This window comes from Xiphias gladius, chromosome 8, assembly GCF_016859285.1.
Source record: "Xiphias gladius isolate SHS-SW01 ecotype Sanya breed wild chromosome 8, ASM1685928v1, whole genome shotgun sequence".
Classification (NCBI taxonomy): Eukaryota; Metazoa; Chordata; class Actinopteri; order Istiophoriformes; family Xiphiidae; genus Xiphias; species Xiphias gladius.
The window spans coordinates 1,833,706-1,856,876 of NC_053407.1; the positions used below are offsets into that span (position 1 = coordinate 1,833,706).

Sequence of the window (23,171 nt, forward strand, 5' to 3'; positions counted from 1 at the left end):
CATTATTTATTATTTTGGCCATTTAGGGCCAGCTCAAACAAGCTGAAAACATTGACATTTTATCGTTTAATGTGGACAAATCTTTCAACAACTTTAACAGCTGCATGTTTACACACACAGCAACTTTAGCATTCATTTGGAGTTGTGTTTATGTCCACCTGAGGAATGTCAGTCTGTTGGGTAGTAGGCTCATATAATTAGGCTCTCATTATCCATTTTTTCCTTCCATTTGGCTGGCTGGTAGTGGGCAGGGCATATCAATTAGCTCAGAGGAGTAATAAGGCTCATGAATAGCATCGTTGTGTGGGTGCGATTGCTCTCGAAACTATTTTTGGACTGAGATCGAGCCTGTGGGGGGGGGGGTTGCTATCCGTTTGGTCTGAGCTAGCCGTTTTTGCTGACTTGAGGTAAGACCCAAATAACCCATAGCCAGCTAGCCTCCGCTTCTGTTCCCCTGAATCATTACTTTTCATTTGGTCTTTTACCAACCCTTGAGAAAAATATCTAACTCTTCAGATATGCTCCACTATGTTCACTATGTTCACCAGTGCTTTTTCACTGAAAACAGCTCACAGTTGTGCTAGTAACAAGGTCGATGAGAGCAGTAGGACTGAACCTAAAACAGTAAAGACAAATAGACAGCAGTCTTGATATCTGTTTGTTTCCTGTCCTCATGTCTTACTGTCTCTGTCCCATTGTCTGGCAGACAGTGCTGTGGCTTCCTGATCCATCTGTTTAGCCATCATGCAGTGCTCGTGGAAATCCATGGTGCTGCTAGCATTAGCCTCCATAGCCATCCAGTACACAGCCATCCGCACCTTCTCCACCAAGCCCTTAAGCCTGCTGTGCTCTGTCGGCCTAGCACCCACGGGCCACTCTGTCAACTGCAGCCTCAAAGATCTGACACGACTGGGACAGGAGACACTCGAGGGCTCGGACCGAGACTGTGATGAGATCCTCTCCCACACCCAGTCCCCTCCCCCCTTCTCCCTCCCCTCCTATAATGCCACCAAGAGAACCCACATCCTCATTCTTGCCACCACACGGAGCGGATCCTCCTTTGTCGGACAGCTGTTCAACCAGCATCCAGAGGTTAGAATGTAATATGGATACATATGACCTGTTTCATATCAAATTAAATCAACAATCAAAAAAATACAATCATACAGTAAAAAACATCGGAAATACTGTTTGTTATTTCAAAAATGATGAACTTGAACATGCTTTTTCTGTTGGTCGCTAATGAATTCAGGGTTAAGTAAAAATTTTAGAGCCATTGCTTCTGCTTTCCAAACTAATATATCCTGGTCATTTTGATCATCTTTGAGATGTGCCTAAAATGTGCCTAAATTGTGATAAAAAGCAGCTCACTGGACATTATCGAGAAAGGTCCGTTTAGGTGCATGTCAGAGCCAAGATCCTGCGTTACAGTGGCCACTGACAAACATGATCGGATTAACCCCCAGGCTAAACCTCTGGAACCCCTGTTGGGAGGTAATTGGGTAAAATAAAAATGATTGAAGAATATTCACGAGTAAATTAGAACCAAATTACAAGACAGATAATGATGCAATAGCGACAAGCAGGTCCAAGCATATTGTTTTGACTCACATGCATTAAACAACTTTTAAAGCAAAAACGTTAAAATGTGTGTGAACAGCATTCACACACTGTGGAGAGGAACAGTTGGATGCACACACCAATGGTTCATATCCATTATAACAGTGGACACTGACACTTCTAATTACATGTAACACTTAATCATTATGAACTATTGTGCTGGTGATAAGTATGTCATAGAGAGTTTGGAAAAGGGTGAACTACTTTGGTGGCATTTTATACCTTTACTCCTAAGTCGACAGTATAGAAACAGCAACAAGTCAAAGGAGAGAGACATGGGGGGTGACTACGGTCCCTGGCTGGATTCGGTCCAGGGACCTTCTGGTTCTTATTCAGGGACTTTACTTTCAGACTTCCAGGGCTTCTCCTTAACTTGTCGTCTTTTTTTTTCACAGGCTGAATTATAGATACATAGAGGTCTATAGAATTAATGCAGTGGAAAGCTCAAATATTCACCAATATCTCAAATTTAAAGATAAAACCCTACAATAAATGATAAAATACATTTCATCTCCAGAATCTAAACAAACTGTGAATCAATTTTGGTAGCGTTTGAAGTAGTCCTTCAAAAGCTATGAAAGTTTTTGGAGATAATTAATTGTACAAAGTTTGAAAGATACAGTAACAAACTTAAATACTTAATTGACCATTGATTGCAGTGCAGCAAAGTTTCTTCACGAAATGCAGGATATGATGCAAAATGATTTAAGTCTCTAGGGTGTTCTGGTGAGTTTTTCAATCTTTTGAAGTTTTGAGTGCAGTGTTGCTAAAATTTTGATTACTAGCTTATAAATCCTGGCCGCCTTGGTCAATGAAAATCAAACTTCACCTGCTAACTAAGATATGACCTCAGATCATGTCATCTTAATTTTACAAAAAAAATTAGAAGTCAAATATGAGATGTAAAACTTTTTGAGCTTTTGGCATCCCATAGAGGTAGAAGGTGCCAAGACTGTGCAGTGAGGCTCAGAGCTTGAACCTGAGAATCTGCGCCAAACCAATTTTGAATATGGGGTGTTTATGTTAACCTTAACAACAAAATTTAAAAAAAAAAAATCCAAAACTGCAAAATGGAATGGAATATCAAAATAAAATGTAGCAACTTTTGTGCATTTTAGTCCAGAGTTTTCATGTGTGAAATTTGCTGAAAATTTAATGAAATTTGAAAGCTGTGAAAGGTTTTGGACATAATTCAAAATGGTGGGAAATCACATTGTCAGAATGGGTCCTTTTCCAGTTCCAAAAGGATTTGAAATTATCCACAAAATCCAGGAGAAAAAGAATGTTTTTTCCTAGGTTATGTGGTTCAGAAGTTATTGGCAAAAATATGAAAGCTGTTATTATAGAGCTACCATGAGGTCAGTTGATGTAGTTTTTGTTGTCTGGGTAGTGGGTGAGTTTTTTAAACTGTCTGCCAATAATCAACCGAAGGATTCCAAGAAGGTTCCGGCTAGTATGGTACTTGGACTGCTAGGGATACATATGACCAGAAATCACTCAATGAAAATAAAAGCTTGTATGCCCCAAGGGTCTGGGGACCCATTGCATTCGCCAGCTTTGCCTAGTTGGTAATCCAGCTTGGCTGTAAGAGAGGAGAATGTTAGAGTTTCTTAAGAAAAACTGGTGAGAAGAGCAAAAATCTGCGGAGCAGTCAATCAGTGAAGTCTTTGTAGTAAACAGACACTGCCTGGTAAGGCATATGGCAGGCCACTAGGGTTGGAATTCATAAAGCCGCTCAGAGTAAAGGTTCGGTTTCAGTGTGAGTAAAAATTCTCAGAATAATGTGTTTTTGCTCTTTGTTCTTAGAATTAAGAGTAAATGTTGCACATAAACATCCAAATGTTCCAAGACATTGCTGCTACATGAGCTGCTACATTATTTAAGAGAGATTGAGAGGTATTGTAACCCAGTAATGCAGAGAAGGATGTTATGGGTTATTTCTAGTCAAATATAGAAAAAAACAGCCTGGCCAAATGCCTCTGAAGAACACCCGTAAACCATGACCGTTCATTTCTGTGCAAACGTAAGCATGTATGTGTGGAAGTGCAGTGTAACTGTCATTTATTGTCTTTGATATTTTTTCATATCCCAGGTCTTCTATCTGTTTGAGCCTCTGTACCACGTCCAGTTGGCGCTGCTTCCTCGGATGGCGCAGAGTCGGAACCTGGCTGAGAGGAGGGTAATGCTGGGAGCAGCCAGAGACCTGCTGAGGTCTCTGTATCACTGTCACCTTAGTAGTCTTGAGAGTTACATACGACCCCATCCTGCGAACCACTCCACTGACAAGCTGTTCAGACGAGGAGCTAGTAAGGGATACGTGCCAGCACTTTGTGCACTTGTCCTGCTTTCATTCACATAATGATATTGACACTACAGTATATTATATTATATGTTTTTGCAGTGCACTGTAGTTGTGTTACAGTTTGTTATATTGTATGTGTCCTGTCTATAGGCCGGTCTCTGTGCTCCCCTCCTGTATGTGAGTCTCCTCTAGGCCCGGAGGAGCAGAGCCTGGTGCTGGCTGATGAGGGGGAGTGTGTGAGGAGATGTGGGCCGCTCAATGTGTCACTGGCTGCTGATGCCTGCAGAGCAAAGCACCACACAGCCATCAAGACAGTCCGGATTCCCCAAATCAGCGACCTTAGAGCACTGATTGAGGACCCAAGACTCAATCTGAAGGTAGAGAAATAATTTCAACTATTATTATTATTATTGTTTTTTAATCCAAATTTATTTCAGTATTACAGTTTTTGTCCATTCAGATCACAGTAGACATGAGATTTGCAACTTGAACTTGAGTAAGACCCGAGTCATGAAAATGAGGGTTTGCAACTCGACATAATTAATTGAGTGCTGGGTCGGCATCATAACAGAATGTTTGGCATCTAACTAGTCCCATGCGGATTGTGCTATAAACATCATATAAACATCAAATTGTGTAGCCACTGAGGAGATTCCTGCTATTATTCTTAGTGTTTATAGAATGTGACTGCAATTGTATTTTTTTAAAAGAGCATAATTTTATAATGTAAATCTGAGGAAGGAATTATCTGACTCTGCTGAAACTTACTCTACTCAGTTTTCAAAAGTCTACTGCTCTGGCATACGTTCAGCTACAGACCCTGTTCACTGTTTGCCTGCAAGATTTGGAACTTTCATAGTTCTGTGTCTGTGTTGTGAGTGTGACTTTTTAGCAAATTAAGTCAAAAGTGAGCATTTTTACAGCAGTTTTCAGACTTCATCAGTGCCACTCGCTCGCAATCCTGCAGTTTCTACTCTGCAAGCACATATAATACCTTAAAATGTTGCCAAAAAGCCTCTTCTCCCTCTATATGAAAATGTATAATCCGCAGGAGTTACAGTTTTTTAGATCTGAATTGACAGGTATGCCCTGTTTTTCATCATATGTGGAAAATTATATATCCTTGTGGTCGACAGGTTGTTACAATTCTAACTGAAAAAATTTCAGCCTCTAAGATTTATAGTTTTCTGGAGGAAATCGCAATTACGTGATACCTGTGCACATTTCACATTCCATAGGCAAAGCATGGTATATGGAGTACATTTCTTAAAGCCTAATCTGCACTGGGTTAACCAGCTGGTTCTATTTGTTGTGTATATGGTTGCGCGCAGACATGTGCGGGAGCTGGGGTTAAATCCTGAGTAAGGCATGATATTAAACTTGTCATTTCAATTAAAAATTACGTTTCATTTCAGCGTGATAATCAACACATTTTGTTGACGTTTTAGAATTATTAGAAGCATCAGAAGTGTTAGAACCTCCATTTAAACAATGAACGACATTTTGTAGGTTTTACTGCATTATTTGCAGCAGAGGAAGTGTTTGCAAGTGCGTCCCTGCTATATTGAAAAAAGCTTCGATGTGTCAGTATACATCTTGCACTACCCTGTTCACTGTCAAGAGCTTTTTTTTTTTTTCAGAAACATTACTGATCAAGCCAAATTTCCATTTTATGCAAGGCATGTGTGTATGCGCTAGAATGTCGGATGATTGCAGAATCCTGCAATATATATTGGAGATAAGGGGTTTCCCAGTGTCATAGCACAAAAAACATGCCATGATCGCATTCCTCGTCAAACAAAACCGGAACACAGGGGCCCTGAGCATAGCCGTGCAAACGTTGGCCACCTGACAAACGTAAGTCCAGTGCTCACTCTTCTTTAGCTCTGGTTTTGGTCTCCACCAGCTCCTGACGGAAAGATCTGGCTCTTTAGCTGCTAAATGCTCCACTATGTTCCCCAGCTGGTCTCTAACTTTGTCTGTCTGCCATTTGGTGCTTAGCAGGTAGTGTGCAGTGGCCTATTAGAGCTTTTTTTTTTCCAGAGAACAGCTGCACGCTGAAACTTTAAACGATGCTATGAGTGCTGTGAGAGTGAACTGGCCATCTAAACAATGAACTGAAACCTGCTATAAAGCTCCATTAAGCCAGAAGGAGCTGCAGATGCAGTTCATAATTCTCTTTAGGTTCATAACTACAAGTGAACCCCTTTCACAGTGTCACATTGTTTTCACATTGTCATTTGATACACTGTTAATGTAAAATATCAGTTACAGAGGCTTTAAGTTAACTGCTCCAGTACAGAAGAGTTTATTCAATTGCTCCATTAGTGAAAATGTGAAACATGGAGCAATGAGTCAATTTAACTGCACTCAGACAAACTTAAAAGTAAGTTTAGTCAACAAAAGTTGACTAAGACCAGAATTGTTTTGTTAAGCTTGGCTTCTAGTAATGCTTAATTCTTCACAAATTCAGCATTTTCAAATCTTATCCCTCATACACTACGCTGCCTAATTATTATAGCTTTTGCTCAAAGGTTTGTTACATTCTGGATCAGCACTGATTGTGATTTCAATGTGACCAAACAGAGATGTGTTCAGATCAGACCAAGGAGCAGTAATGTACAGAGATGATACAATCTTCCAATGTCCCAAACAGACAGAAAGACAGTTGGTTGGTTTGAGTGTTTTCATGTAACTGTTTGACACATACAGATGCTTTGATTCATTACTTGTAACTGGATGTTCTCATTCCATTACAAAAGAAATACTTGATGTTATTGTGGCCATTCTGCTATTGTAATTATCATACTAAGAATTATCAGACTGGAAAGATGTGTTTTTTGACTTGTAAGTAACATCTCAAATTCTTCAGACTTGACTTGGAATTGTTCAAAAGGCTTAAAAACAGCTCTGATTCAGATGCACGGCAGCCAACTGTTATAATGACAAGTTATAATAACAAATAAGAGTTTTCTGCTCATTCTCATTCTTGTTTCTCATGTTTCTCAATATGTGAAAATATGCAGATGTACGAACTTCATATTCACTATGAAGTCCCTTGTGAGGAGACACACTGAGTTGACCTTTGTGAGGTCAGTTTTGAGAGTTAAAGGGAGTTTCTTAGAGTTTTTTGAAATGTATAATGTTATTTAAGGATTGCTTTTAAGCAGTATGAAAAACTGTAATACTGAATTATTGATAATAATCTCACTTTTTAGCCTCTTCTGCATCTCAATTTGAAGCTCATCACAGCTGGACTTCCACCAATGAATACAGACTTGTTTAGTGTTTTGGAACAGCAGACACATTCAATAATGAAACCAAGATATGGTGATTGACTAATTATATCTATGTGATTGTTTATTGTATTGACTGGTCAATGTTGTACTGCTGACTCAGGAGGTTGAATTGATAGCTCTTCACCAGCTGATAACATGGTGGACTGGATGATGCAAGGTTAGATGACCAATCAATGCAGTTCTAAATTGGTATTGATTGAACATGTAGGGACAGCAACTGCAGTCCCTCAGAGATACTCCAAACACATATACAGACATGTGGACATGTAATATATTAGAAAAAGGCTCACAGAACAGTTGTAGTGTTGTGCCAGTAGCTTTTGTTGCACTCTCTCTGATGTGATAGACAGTATTATGCAATAAGTGTGACTGCATTGGCCTGGCTAGCTGAGCCTGACATGCATGTGCTGTATATAAAGCACAGAATACACATTAGCCTTTAAAATCAATATTTTGAATTAAATAAGGTAAGCAGATATATACATTATATATAACACCTGTATCAGCTTATTAAGATAAATAAATGATAAATAATGCGCTTCTCACAATAAAAAGAAACACTCCCAATTTGGAATAAGGGGAGGTTTACCTGTTCTAGACAGGGCCCAGGGTATTGCTGGATAACGAAATGAGCAACGGGTGTGTGGGGAGGTGGGTCAGGTAATGGCAGAAGTGGGAAACTCTGGTGGATAGATTAAGATTGACTGGAAAGTTCCACAATGAATACAAGGCCTGGAGAGCCTGAACTTAGAGAGGGAGAATGGAAGATTGAAGAGAGAAAGAGTCTGAGAATGGGAAGGGAGGCAGGGCAGCCTGTCTGAGCAGCAAAGATTAAAGTTGATATATGGCCCCTAAGCCTTTTCGAGCTGTTTTTTTCTGCAGTCTTCCAAGGGGTACGTCGCCTGTGGCCTAGACATTCAAATGAGATCATTAATTAATCAAATCAGATAAACTCCTGATAAATATACTAACATTAACTGGAATAACTCAGGGGAACAAAACACTGAAATACGGGTCTACAGGAAGTGGAAAATAAGGTTGAGCTCCTGAATCTAACGTTAGGAGGTGAGTGGCTGCCTGCTTGTTTTTAGCTAATCATGTTAATATATAGTAGTTTAGCCAGCTATGAAGAGAACATTCTTCCCTATGATGGTTCGAAGAAATTGCTAGATCGTTGAGGTCAGCACTATGTTGCTAAACAATGAACGTGGTGTTGAATTCTAAAATTTTGCTATTTAGTTGATATTTTGCAGAGATTAGCAATAATAGGTCCACCTGATTCCCCCTGTTTGCATCATGTAATGTTAGCAAGAAATACATGGAGAGTGTATGCTACATTAGCAGTTCATTGAACAAAATGCCCTGGCGTTTGCTAGATGTTATAACGGGCATATTGATGTTTGATAGCTGTTACTTGCATCTATTATGTGCTTCACATACTTGAAGAAGATGGTCCCCTCGACATCTCACAGTGCACCTCCTCCATGTTCACTACGTCTTTCTACCATGTCTCCAAACATCCCTCAAAACATTTGAAGCTCGCTGGATTGATCATCCTCTGCAGACAGCACAACCACAAATTTGCCATGCTTTGGCAAATGAGACATCATAAATCCACTTGAGGAAGAGGAATACCTTTAGGTGATGTAGAGATGAACTTTTCTGTTGCCTTGAATTTTTTATGATTGGCTTTCATTATACCATTGCCTCTCACAAAAACTTGCATACTAAACAAACCCTCTTTTTTCCCCTCATCACTAGGGCCTTGCAGACCCAGAAGTTGACTGGGAGGTCGCAGTGATGACCCCTGACAGTTAAGACAGTGGAGTTCTGGTCCCCAAGTATGAGTCGCCTCTCTCTGACGAAGATATGAAGGCACTTTTGTCTGTCACCTTCAGATTCACATGGCCACAATCTGAGCTGGCAGATGCCGGAATACCAGCAGATAATATAAATTGTTTCTTACACAATGCATGGAAAGAGAAAATGTTCTGTAGTACCACTCATGGTACAATTTGTTGCCATATTTCCCAAATGTCAAGCATATACTATACTATTTTTACATGCACAGATAAAAAAAATTAACAGTAAAAGATTAAATATAAATAATAACACAGGTACTTGCCATATTTCGGTTATTCTGGTTAAATTCATTTACATGTGCATTCAATACCTTGAGTTTCCCAGTTTTCTACAAACAAATTAGCAGAATATTCTTTTTGACCCGTGGTGTCCTGCCCACAAATAAAAACGATACAACTGCAAGAATGTACAAAAAGATGCAACCGGCATCTACCATCTCCCGTTTTGACTGAGAAATTTTAGGTTACTTTTAATAATGTGGAAAGAAATTATTATTCATCTCCCCAGAAATGAGGCTTTAGAATTCTCACAGTCTTTTTGACACGTTGGCTCCAAGTAATTTTTGGCTTGATACAAAAATCAAGACACACTTTTTTTCGTAATCTTTGACTGTTACTGAAAAATGTGGTAGTTCTCTGACAATTCACCTGAAAAGGTGTCTTAAACACCAAAAAAACCAAAGAAAGTCACCACATTTGAGTAAAATGGAAAATAAAAGCTTCCTCAGATTACTTTTGCATGTACAGGTAACCTTAGCCACCGTGCTGTTGGACTATTTAATCAAATTTGTGAACACAGCTATGATTTGATACAAAGGGTTTGACTCGAAATCTGGCGGGCACCTCCCAACCTGTCCAAAACTTCATCAGGTTTTTGCAAGTCTCTCCAGATGCTACAAGTACACAAATAAGCCTTCATTTAAAGAGATAGTTCTTATTTGAAACCCTAGCACTATTATCGTTGATAATAGCTGATTGAGGCTAATGGACTGTTCACTGTGGAGTAAATTTCAGTGAGCCATTGTGATTTATGTTTCAATGTTTTTTAGTCATAAAACTCATAAACATTGTGTTTTGGTTAGACACCTAACACCTAATGTTTAAAGTGAATAAAGGCTTAAAACATTATGATTGAAGCATTGATGGCCATTCCCAAGCTCTATTACGTGTAAGATTGCTGTAGCAAGTTTTGATCTGATACCAAAGATATAGTGTGGTAACGGTAACGCAGCAGGTGAAGTTTGTTTGCATCCACAGACTCACATCAGAGAGAGTTTGGCCCCCTGGCTCTGTGATTGGATAGTGAAATTATATTCCTGATGGATAGTCAAATAAAATGTTAATCTGAGCATCTACATTGGCTCTTAAGGAGGAAGTGTCAAATGTGGGAGAAAAGTACTTGTGCCTGTAGATTTGGTTTTTACTTAAACTTGGGATTCATACATACAAGCGAGTTCTGTATGAACTGTTTTCACCCACAAACCGATGTTTAACTGCAAACCTTTGTGCAAATCTTCTTTATGCACTCACACATTGGAAATTATTTGTGCAAATCTTTTTCATATACATACAGCATAAAGCATGAATATGCCTTATTGCCAATGGGAGAACAGAGGTAATGCAACAGCAGGCATCTTAGAGTTTCCTTGATAAATCTAGATATTTTGTGGACAATAATGCAGTGGCAGCTGGTGACTATTTACCTAGATGGGACTACAAGCACTGATGGCTTCTGCTTACACATGAGCAATGTTGTTGTCTAGCTTGGTGCACAAAGCTTTAACACATCGCAAATATACAATAGTGCATATAAAAACAAAAAACAACTAAAATATTCAAAAGTAAATGTGGCAACAGCCTACACTTTAGCCTACTATACCATCTTACTATCGACTGTTGCTTTTTTATCGTGCCATAATCTGATGTCTTGGACCTGTGCAGCTGACAATGGTAAATATAAGATCCATTTTAGTGCTTTATTTCTGAAATGAGTTGAATAGCATTCCTAAAATCTAATCAATTCCATGACAACAGGGCAAACTCCGCCTGCTCAGTTTGATGATCAAAAGCTAGCGACTAAATGGACCTTATGGTAAGATTGTTTTCTCAAAGACCCCAGCTGTAAGAAACTGGAATTATCCTTTAATTCAAATCTTCCTATCACTTCCACTACTGTAGTACTACTACAGGCATTACTGCTGCTATCACTATCACTATTTCCTCTGTCACTGCTGTCATTAATAGTAAAGTACTGTTGCTAGTGGAGGCTCACTCAGAAACCTTTAAACACATCTGTTCTGTTGCTGACAGTGTAACCACAGTGTGTTCCTGGTGAATATGTTTCATCATCATTCATCATCATCAGGTGGTCCAGCTTGTTCGAGATCCACGTGGCATCCTGGCATCTCGTATTGAGACATTTCGGGAGACATACCGGCTGTGGCGTCTGTGGAGAGCGACTGGACGTCAACCCCACAACCTGGACCTGGGACAGATTAACACAGTGTGTGAGGACTTTCTCAGGTCCGTGTCCACGGGCCTGGCCAGACCTGCCTGGCTTAGAGGAAGGTACATGCTGCTCAGGTGAGAAGGACAGGGATAATATTTGTGGACATACAGCCTGTATACAGTGTATGCATTAGTGCTCAGTTATGATGAACCACTCTGATCCATTCATTTTCACCAGCAGGGCTGTTTGTCCTTCAGTCAGCAGGATGACTCAAACAACAAAGTAGGGTGAAGGTGGGGTCAACAAATAAGTGGTTAGTGTTTATAGCCTAATTTTTTCCAAAGAGGATAAACTGTAGGTTGCCATCTCCCAGTTAGCATTATACTCAAAAGGTTTTGAAATAACATGCACAAAAAGTACAGTGTACTGGAAATATCAGCTAATGTGGCTAAGCTCTCCACTATGTAATGGTTCCTCTGGAATACTAAATGCTGTAAAGAGACAAGACAGCTTAAATGCTGATGATTATTGGATAGCACTATGTGGAAAAAGGCCTTGTATTAATTATCATAGGCTAGTGTGACGTTCTCCAATCAGCGGTGTACTACGGAAGTTGACAGTCTCCTAGCTACTCTGGCTCTCAGTGTCATTCCGTTGCCATGGGAAACACCCATTCAGAGTCCACAGATATATCCAAAAATGGTAGTAGCTGCATTATGATAGTTCAAAGTTCCAAAAATGTGGAGAATTCCAGACTTAGTTAAACTTTAATAACAATACAAAATGCCTAACACTTCAGGAAGCTCATTCACAACTTGAAATGGGAATGAACATTGGGACTTGGGAATGTAATTTGGCATTCTGTCTGTACTATTCACTTTTTTGAGATTGTTATAAAGTTGATTCTTTTTACTCAAAATGGCACTTAAAAGGATCTATATTTACATTTTCTTGACATGCAACTTCTTGTGGTCATGAGAATAATTACTGCCTCTGTAGGTAGCAAAAGTGAATGCAGGGTGCCTTTGTTTCACCATCATGAAACACTGGGGACAGCCAACATTGTTTTTTTTTTTTTTTTTTTTTTTTTAACCGTGACCACAATCTGTTGGCTGCCTTCAACAGTTTTAGTTGCCCAAACCCTAGATGAGGTAATGGTCATAGCTACTGACAAGCAACTTAGTTTGTGTTTTTTGTCCTTTCTTCCTGAATGATCCTTTCTCTCCTCCTCATCTTTGATCAGGTATGAAGACTTGGCCAGGTTTCCTCTCCAGAAGACAAGAGAGCTCTACAGTTTCCTTGGTCTAGTTCTGGACCACAGTGTGGAGGACTGGATCATCAACAACACCCGGGGCAGCAGTGATCTGTCATCCCGGCAAAAGTTCACCACAGTTCGGGACTCTGCTGCTAATGCAGAGAACTGGAGGGTAAAGCTATCTTTGGACATGGTGGTTTACACCCAGACTGCCTGCCAACCACTTCTGGAGCTCCTTGGATACAAGACAGTCTTCCACCCAAGAGAACTGAGGAACCTCTCACACTCTTTGGTGGAGGACAGGAGGTTCCTCCCTTTTTTTTAAACAACTGATGACATACTGTACATACATCCAGTTTGGGTTTAATAAAGCAACAAGACAGGACAGTGCTGTAGTTTATGGAGCAGAGATTATGTATTCAAAGCTGTTTGGTTGATCTGGATATCCTCACCGTGTCTATGGTGGAGGAGGAGTTGTGTCCTTTCCAATGATATCAATGCTAACTGGGGACATGGGGAGGTCAGGCAAACTTGTATTTATTTATTCATTTATTTACCCCCTGAGCAATCAACTACCTCAGTTCCAGCCCTTTTTCCACTTAAGTACCATTTGACACAGTTAATCCTGTTTAAACTACTGTATGTAGACTTACTGATGAGCCAAAACATTATGACCACTCACAGATGAAGCGAATTGCATTGATTATTTCATAACAATGGCAGATGTCAAGGTCTGGGATATACAGAACTAGAGGGTAAGTAAACAATCGGTTCTTGTAGTTAACATGTTGGATGTGGGAGAAATCGGCAGGTGTAAAGTCCTGGAGCATCTACGAATGGCAGGGCTGGTCATAATGTTTTGGCTCATCAGTGTACTTTCTACTTTGATCAATTATTGTAGCGAAATGTTTCACCATGTGAAGTTTTTGACATACAAGTATGACATGTGTTTATGATGTGTGTTTGTGCTACAATGACAAAATAATATTTTCTCAGTTTGTCATTATAAAAAAGAAAAAATGCTCAAAACAAGATTGTTTTCATAATATAACAAGATATTATCATGTAAAGACATTTTTCTCATTATTAATTCATGCGAAATGATTGTTATAACAAGCAACATTTTTCGTTGTAACAAAATATCACTTTATTTTGGTATATCAAGAAACTTCCTCATTACTCCCCAATTCAAATTCATTAAAACAAGATTTAGTTTTAGTATTTTTAGGACTCAGTGAACTGGCACACCTTTCCCTCTTCCCAGTGGTCACCACAGACCAAAATGCTGTTTCTGCATTTGAATATTGATTATTTCATTGTTTAAATGGCCTTGAATTTATTTAAGATGTAAAGATTTGTTGTGCAGCCATACAATATTATTTTTTTTAATTCTTTTTTTCAGTGTCTAATTCAATGTGTTTGGGTTTCCCTGATCACAAATCAGTCTCGTCCACAGAATATAACCCTCAGTGGAGAACACCAGTCAACTATATGTACATAAATTCAGGACTGGGCTAGACCAAAATATTACTAATAATATTAAATTGAAGGACTTTAAGGATTTTTTCTATTCAATCACTAGAAATCACTAGATTTCAGCAACTGCTTATATTTTTCAATAACAGCATGTTTTACTTGATAAATACAGAGTGATGGTGGATATTAATATGTTTTTGTCCAGATTAACGTGAAACTAAACATGTGGGGAATTGAAATGTCAAGGGTACGTAATGTCCTTATTATCACCATGCTGCATTTCATGCCTTTGTTCACAGTCTTGCACAGCCTTTAAGTCAAGACATTTTGATACTTCTGCCTACTCTCACCCAAAGCAGGAAATAAAACTTAACCAAATCAAACCATTTAAGCTAGTCATTGTCAGTTTTTCTAGCTGATGTAATGTGTTCTCTTTAGGCACTGGCTGGATGCTTTTCTTGTTATAACAACATATCAAAGTTTGGATATGTTTGTTTTTTATAACGACAAGCCAACTGAAAATGGTATAACAAGAAAAGTTTCTGATTTTAACAAGATATGTGTATTTTATGTAATAACAAGAAAGTATTGTGATGTAACAAGATATAGTGATATGTTGTTTCAACGAGAGACGTCTCTTGTGAAAGCTGAGAAAAATGGTTCATTATAACATGAAATTATCTTGTTATAATGTGAGATGTGTACAGAACTATATATTAAAATTATTACAATCGAACTGTAACAATATCATTTCAGCTGGTGAGGTCTGATTTTGGGAGGCATGGATGATGTATAGACTCTTTGCTCTGCAACCCTCTGATCAGTCAATGATAGTCCTACTGTACTGACAGCAGTCAGCTGAGTCCTGCTGATCAACACCAAGCTCTAAACTGACTTCCTCTCACTGCAGACTGTGTCCAGCTGGTGATTATCAAACTAACTTCAGCATGTCTGCTCTCTGACTTTTCTTCATACATCCCCACCTGACTGTGACTGTCTGCACCGTTGAGCCTCTACTTTTCCCAACTTGTAAAAAACGATTTCTAACTAACAGTCACTAATAGAGAGCTGATGTTTTCCTTTAAGTAGTCAGCGTTAACTCAAAAACGCACTGGATGCACACGGTGACTGCACATCTGCAGCTTCTTGTACGTGACAGCCAACAGTGAACGCAACAGGTGTGCGCAGCTTGTGCATCCGCACCAAAGTTTGTTTCCATTTTGGTCCATGGACAGGTATTTTTTTACACGTAACAAACTAGAGGATGTTCTTTCACTCACCTGTCTTTAAAAAACTCGGTCTTTTGTTGATTTATCAATAAATAAATCAACAAAAGATTCATTTGGTGATAAACAACTTCACGTTCACTTTCAGCCATGTGTGTTGCTGCTGTATGTAATCGTAATATCAACACATCGCACACACATGGCTCCAAACAAACGTGTTTTGACCAAAGCGGGAGGAGAGGCGTTATTGAGGCTGTGTTAATTCTGATTGGTTGGATTTGTTGCTCGTCTTGGCATGTTGTAAATTGCATTTATATCAAAACCTGCTCGGATCACCTCTTATCGAAAATGCAGTGTTGGCAGAGTTTGGACAGACCTTTCTAAAATCCCAAAACACCTTTTATTTATGTATTTTTCCGATTTCTGTTCATGTTTTTCTTTTCATCTATTGCAGATTGATATGTGCATCATATGATATATGATGTTCCACGGAAATATCACTATTGATTCTGTGTTTAATGAGTGAGTTTTACGACAGCTTGCAGAACGTCAAATCTTTTCTGTGCAATGGATTAAACACCTTTAGTCATCACACAGCAACAGAAATGTCCTGTCCTTCATCTGCAGTTTCTGATTTGATCATCTGGATTGTAAATCCGGATCGTTAGTCAGAATCTAACAGTGATTCTTATTTCTCTGTTTTTCCAAACACCAGAATAGAAAGCTATTACTTACAGATTTCAAATTCAATGGTAAAATCATGTGGAGAAATGCGACCGTCCTCAGGATGAGTCCTGAGACGCAATAAATGTGTCGGGACATTTTTTTTGGAGGCACAGAAAACTTTAAATCATAAATTTGCATCTCAACATCTTAATTATGTAGGCTCTTTGTCTTGCTATCAAATCTTAGAAATATCATCAGCTGTTGTAAGTTGCTTGTTGGTTGGCTTGTTATTGTTTTGTGTTTTTTTCGCTTAAATTGTATTACCTTTATTTCCTGGTTCAGATGCACGGTTTTGAGCTTGTTTGGCTCATTTCATCACAGAGAAAGACAAGCCCAAAAGGGGAACACTACTCCCATCTGGGCATCTCCTTTGATGTGTGATGATAGTTTCATTAGTACTATGCTTTCATAGGTGCTTAAGGACATGTGGTACAATGCAGGACTATTACAGGTGAAACATGTCCATTTTGAGGATTTTTTGATCATCAAACTTCCACAGAGCTTATTCCAAGTGTCAAAGGAAAAGGAGATTTTTGTGCCAGAACTGGATACAAAATAAACTGAGCTGTAAACTGTGTACCTCAGAGGGCAGTACCACAGCTCTTCTTGGAACTTTGTGGAGCTCAGAAATGGGTAATTTTTTAATTTTTTTTTAGTAATAACTAGGTGTGAATTACGTAAAATGTAAATTACCTTTATTTTACATAATGCACAACCTAGTCATTACTAAAATCAACTTACTTAAGCTTTGATGCAAGAACAGCAGCATAGCACTTTAATTAAAAACCATGAATTCATATTTAAGGCTTTATTATTTGCAAAGATATACATTAAATTAATGTTTTTTAAAGTTGAGAAGGAGTGTCACTGACTGCACCCTGACTGAGACAGACATCTCAAATGTCGAAGAGCTTGTGCAAGCCCTCAAGTCAATGCTGGTGGGAACAACCATCACGTATGAGGAGAAGAGCCCAGCAATTTCTGTCACTGATACGCTTCATGCCCAACTTTTGAGTGACACAATCGGCACCATTCAGAATTCCCGTCTTGTCAGAGAGATAAAGAGCACCATCCATCAAGACCTGTCAGAGACATAGTGGACAATGGCATGGAATTAACACATTTTTCCACAAGAGATGATCCCCACCCAAATTTTGTTGGATCACGATGTCTATCATCAGACCCTTGATCAAACTCTATAATAAGGCCTCCCCATCCCTGTTCAATGCATTTAATGTCACTTGCAAAAATTCTCTGGAGTCTTTAGATCTATTCAAGGTAAACATCAGCTTTGAATTAACCTTATCATTCATCCCCTAAGGCAAGAGTGTAGAAGAGCTGAACAAAAGTGGAAAAAGACCGACTGCAAATGTCAAATGAACATCTCAAAAACTGCTTGGCCAAATAAGGCATATTCCCAAAATTTTACTCAACAGAGTACATAGAGTACTAAATCCTACTGACATAAAATGTTCTGATGTAACTCCTGAAACCAATTTCACTTTCTTCGCAGATGAAGCTACTACTTGCCCACTAGATATAATTCCACCTTGCCTTCTTAAGAAAGTAATTGACACAGCTGGGCCCAGTATTCAAGCATGATGTCATTCAACATTTAATCAAAAAACCAAACTTATATCCAGCTATACATAATAACTTATGACCAATCTGTAAATGATCTTTCCTGTCTGAAACCCCGGAAAAAGTTGTTGTCTCCCTTTTTTAAAGCACAAAGTTTTAGACAAATTCTGGTCAGGTTTCTGGATGCACCACAGCACTGAGTGTGCTCTGCTAAGGGTATCAAATATTTTACTGCTGTCCTTAGATGCTGTAATGCTTGCCATTTTAATTTTACTGGACCTTTCTGTTGCTTTTGATACAGTCCACTTTTGTATACTCCTAGATCGTCTCAAGCATGTAGTAGGTGTAGTTTATTAGGTGGTGATGATGACGTGAAGAGTATGAAGGAGAATCCGCTGACACCATCTTGATTGCATATAAAGGTGTATTACAAAGAAGTACACCGTCAAATCAAACATCTTCAGATCTGCTTGTGAGAGGTTGTGAAGCCAATAAACCACTCTCCAACTCAGCCTTGACCACCGACTCTTAAATAAGGCCGTTATCTTCCTAGGCCACGTCACCAACATATGGTTTAATCATAAAGTGTTATCTACCTTTTCAGAATGCGAGGCATCCTCTGAGTCCCCCCCGTTCTAGGGCCTCTGTGATAACACATAAATTTAACTCTGCATATTTAACCATACACCTCATGGGCATTCAGGGTCAGGCTTTACAGTGGTTTAAATCGTACCCACTACAAAGACCTGCATCACTTCTGATCAATAACTTCACCCCCTTTTTTGCTACTGTCTCCTGTGGTGTACCCCAAGGCTCCATCCTAGGTCCTATTTTATTTTCGTTATATGTGCTTCCAGTTGGGGTCTGTCTTCGGGAAATTCAATATCCCTTGTCACTGCTATGCTGACAACAGCTGTACTTCCCATTGAGACCAAACGGCACTCACAATCTTGAGTCCAAAATCCAGAGGAGACCAAGCTTTTTCTCTTGTCATTCAAGCTGTTGAACAGCTTTCCACTCACTGTCAGATCTTCCCCATCTATCATATTTTTTTAAAAATCCCAGCTAAAAACCCATCTTTATAAAATTGCCTTTGAGTCCTCTTAAATTTTTAATGTCATGACAAAATTGTTTAAATTTTGTCTGTTACACTTATTTATCTGTTTATTTTTGTTTTGTTTTCAGTTATTTAACTGTATCTAAAAGATTCTCTGTAAATCACTTTGGTCAGCTCCGGCTGTTTTTATATGTGCTCTTTAAATAAATTTGGCGTCACTTGACTTATCAAACTGATAACACAGTTTGCCTCCAAACATATAATCCAAAAGAACACAATTCTGATCCGGGGGCCCATCAACTCAAATAAGTCTAGAAGCCAAGAGCACAAAATATGACTTAACGGATGGTTTAACACACATTTGTATGCATGGGCAGGCTCTGACGACCTCAGACAGTGCACACTGCCAGGATGTGATACAGCCTCATTCCACAAGGATGTAACCGTCTCTTGGTGAATCATGAGTGATCAAATGTCAGAGTTTAGGTAACTTCTCCTCATTCGCAGCTCAGGATTTCTTGAGGTGACTCTCTGAATATGAATGTTATATTTTTTGACACAGCCATATATGATGACAAAAAGAAGAAACACGTGCTCTTAAGCAGGCCTGCAGGTCACTGGAACGCAAATGGCATACAGTAAATCAAAATCTGAAGTTTTCTACCTCTCACGGCACAAGTGTGTACTGAATTACAGTAAAACTATTCTCTGTCTGGTATTTTTTTTCTCACTTAATGAGTAACAATAAATGCAATCCTAGATTTCTTTTTGATACTCTAGCCAAACTTACTCAAAAGCAGCCTTCTCTTAGCTGCTCGCCCTTTACAGGTCATGATTTGTTTGCAGATTTCTTCTGCAGAAAAATAGGTGAGATTAGATACAAAATTATTTCTTCATCTCCATTTACTTCTGCATAATTGGTAGTGCCATATTCAAATTACAAATTCCACTTTGCTCTTACAAATTTTGAGACAGATATGTTACGTCTCTCACCAAATTATACGCTGTAATGGAATTCATTTCCCCTGCTATGCTGATAACACTAAGCTGTATGTTTCTGTAAAGGCTGACGATCAAACCCAAATTAGTATGTGCTTATCTGCCTTGGAAAGACAGATATCAGGTAATTTGGTCCTTCGAAATTCTGATAAGAGAGAGATGCTGGTCATTGGCCTGGCTCGACATATACACCAGTTTGATTAAGTAACTAACTCTTGAGAACTGTGTGATTTCTCAAAGTTTGACAACTAAGGACCTTGGCACACTCTCATTTGATCAACACATTAAAGAAATAACCTAGACCGCTTTTCGTCACTAATGCAACATACTGTAGCTAAAAACCTGACTTTTCTGTCCATGGCTTTCCGTCTATGCAGAGAGATTAATCCACAACTTCTTTCATCCGGAATTGATTAAAGTAAGATTTTGTTTTCAGGACTATCATGTGCTTATACTAAAAGTCTACCAATAGTTAAAAATTCTGCAGCTAGAATTTTAACTAAAACTACAAAATTTTACCATAATACATTAGTTGTAGCTTCTTTTCGTCAACTCCCTATCCACATTAGATCAGACTTTAAATTCTGATGAACTCTAAATGCTCTCTCTGCTCTCAGAACGCAGGGCTCCCGTCTGTCCCCAGAGTTAAAAAGAAGTCAGCATGCTGCAGGGCATTTTCTTATTGTGCCTCTTCCTTTGGAATAATCTCCTTGCTGACATCAGAGAGCAACTGACTCTGTTGAGGAATTTAAAGTCAAACTTAAACTAATTTCTTGACTTGACTTTCAATTAGTTGCTTATTCTTTGATTACTTCAGGCCACTGTACTTGTTACAATTATCCTTCCGACGGGTCGGTCTCAGTTTCAATGGATTTATTAACATTATTACTTAAAGTCAATGTCTGTCCTGCTGATAAGATTACAGTAAATTTTCTGAAAACCACTGAATCTTGGTAACCCTCCGTTTGTTTCTCCCTTTCTCTCCCTATTTTCTCCTCCCTGTCCTCTCTATCATTCAGGCTCTATGTGTTGAACGACTGCCTGTCCTGTGATCTCTCTCTCCCCTGGGTCTTGATGCCTCTTTTTAAGATGTTTGGATCTTCAATCCTCATCCTCATGGAGTCCAGGATCCTCCTTGTCTCTCTCTATCTTGTGTGAAACATGTCCTTCTCTCCCTCTTGCCCCATGTGTAGGGTTTCCTGTTTCGTTTCCCTTCTTTGTGAATTGTGTTCTTGAGTTTTGTCTCTTGAATGTTTGTGTAGTCTGTCCTCTTTCCAGGTCTTGATGGTGAAGGGGAGGTCGTGTGGATCAGGTTATGTCTGTCTGGTGGAACCTGAAAGTTGCCCGACATCCTACTAGATCATAGTTCTCATACATGATCACAATCTATTTACGATTTGTCATACTGATTATCCAAGTTGTAATTTTGCTATCTGTCTGTTCTGTACACACAATATTTCTTACATGTCTTGTCTGTACTGAAAGTCCTCTGTTACACTTCCATTTCTTTACCCGTCAAAGGGTTTCTTTTGGGGAGTTTTTCCTTGTCCAAATTGAGTGTCTAAGGACAGAGGATGTTGTAATGCTGCACAGACTGAAAAGCTCCCCAATACAAAATTTGTAATTTGTGAAAGGGGGCTTTACAGTGAAAATAAAATGAGCTTGACTTTACTTGACAGAACACACTTTATTTTACAGAATACAGTCTCACCCTGTTTGCAAAAATAATTCTATAATACATAAAATTGCTTAGTCTGAAAAGTCTCATAGTAACAGAGTCTTCGGGTTTAAAACTATCACAAAGAGCCAAAAGGGGGGGGGGGGGGTTCGGGCTAAAAGTAACATGAAAGAAGGAGAGAAAGAAGAAAGCCTATTGTATGCGTGAAACACCATTATGAGGCATGCAACAATTGTAGATGGATTTTTTTTCTTACTTATGAAAATTTAGCTTCACAGCAACAGTGCAATTACAAAATTGAAACAAATGCAAACAGCTTGGTCTTCATACTATCACATCATAAGGGACAGATTAGTTACCTACATGTATGCTGTTATAAAACATGTATCCTCATGGTACAGACCATTCTTCAGATGTTTTATGTCTTTCTTCATAACCCTTCTGTGTAATAAAAGTTGCAGCGAGTATTTTTTTGGACCAACAGGAGAGAAACAGACTCCAAAACAAAGACCCACAAATACAGCTGTGATACTATGTGAGCTCATCAAGCTGTTGTGGCTCATGTGTTAAACAACCAGAATACACAGAGAAACATCAGCATCCCACTGAAGTGCTGTTTCTGGCCAACTGACAAATATAAGTTCAATTTTAAATTGCACTGGAAGCACTGGAAGTAACACTTCAGCTTACTTTCATTTTATTTTTGCTGGTTGAAATTATTAGCACCACTGAATTTTAAGTACAGAATTTGGAATAGCTTCAGATATAAATGCAAATTACCTGATTTTGTATAAACAAAATATTTCGTAAAATGTCCAGTTAATGAAAAGAAATGCTTTCATATAGTGAAATAAAACGTAGAGACATAAAATGTATGTTTTATATAATTGGCACCCTTTTGATGAATTTAAATTAGTTTCTTAAACAAAATGAGAAACAAATAAATTTTCAATTGAATTAACCAATGATTGATTGTTTTCCTGCATAAAAAAGGCTTATTGTTTCCAGTTTCTTTTTAACAATGGTGAAAACAAGAGAGCTGTCTTAGAGCATCAGAAATGCTATTATAAAAAACATAACAATTCCACAGGCTACAAGGCAATCGCCAAAGACCTTGAAATCCCTGTTTCAACAATTCATGATGTTATCAAAATGTCATAAAACTGTCAAGACGCCTGCAGGACGTGGCTGTAGGAAGAAACTCAATGAGAGAAGTCTACAAGGGTTGATGCAGATTGTGGAAAATACACCACGCAAGACATCTAAACCACTTCAGGCTGACCTGAAGCAATCAGGAGTGGTGGTTTCAGCCTGTACCGTACACCACACACTAAACCTAGTAGGGCCCCATGGCCAGAAGCCAAGAGGGACACTACTATTATATAAAGAAAGGCACAAAAAGGCAAGACTAATGCAAAAACTTTCATAGATAAGCCACAGTCTTTCTGGGATAATGTTCTGTGGACAGATGAAACCAGAGTGGAGCTCTTTGGCAATGCAGTGCTTCAGTTTGTTTATAGGTGATGAAATGAAGCCCAGAAGGAAAAGAACACCCTACCTACAGTAAAACATGGTGGAGGTTCTATCACACTGTAGGGCTGCTTTGCTGCCTCTGCTACTGAATGTATCAAAGAAATGATG

The 23,171-nt window shown here is 38.8% G+C and overlaps 1 protein-coding gene across 2 annotated transcripts; it reads left to right on the forward strand.

The window, feature by feature from the left end:
• Window positions 1–744: 744 nt before the first annotated feature.
• On the forward strand, window positions 745–13,669 carry LOC120793411 (carbohydrate sulfotransferase 1-like). 2 transcript variants are annotated; one of them, XM_040133483.1, is made up of 6 exons: window positions 745–879; window positions 919–1,092; window positions 3,713–3,926; window positions 4,073–4,299; window positions 11,449–11,666; window positions 12,776–13,669. In XM_040133483.1, the coding sequence occupies exons 1-6, from the start codon at window positions 745–747 to the stop codon at window positions 13,110–13,112; spliced, it is 1,305 nt and encodes a 434-aa protein (XP_039989417.1). In that variant the 3' UTR covers window positions 13,113–13,669. The 2 variants fall into 2 exon arrangements, with proteins under 2 accessions (XP_039989417.1, XP_039989416.1); XM_040133482.1 differs by having other exon boundaries at window positions 745–1,092.
• The last annotated feature ends 9,502 nt before the right edge of the window (window positions 13,670–23,171 follow it).

What these genes read in the sequence shown, in the direction of transcription:
- LOC120793411 (XM_040133482.1), top strand. Translation starts at nt 745, where the DNA reads ATGCAGTGCTCGTGGAAATCCATGGTGCTGCTAGCATTAGCCTCCATA. An exon ending in TGTTCAACCAGCATCCAGAG is followed by an intron (nt 1,093 to 3,712) that starts GTTAGAATGTAA and finishes TTCATATCCCAG; the next exon opens with GTCTTCTATCTGTTTGAGCC. An exon ending in GGAAGGTACATGCTGCTCAG is followed by an intron (nt 11,667 to 12,775) that starts GTGAGAAGGACA and finishes ATCTTTGATCAG; the next exon opens with GTATGAAGACTTGGCCAGGT.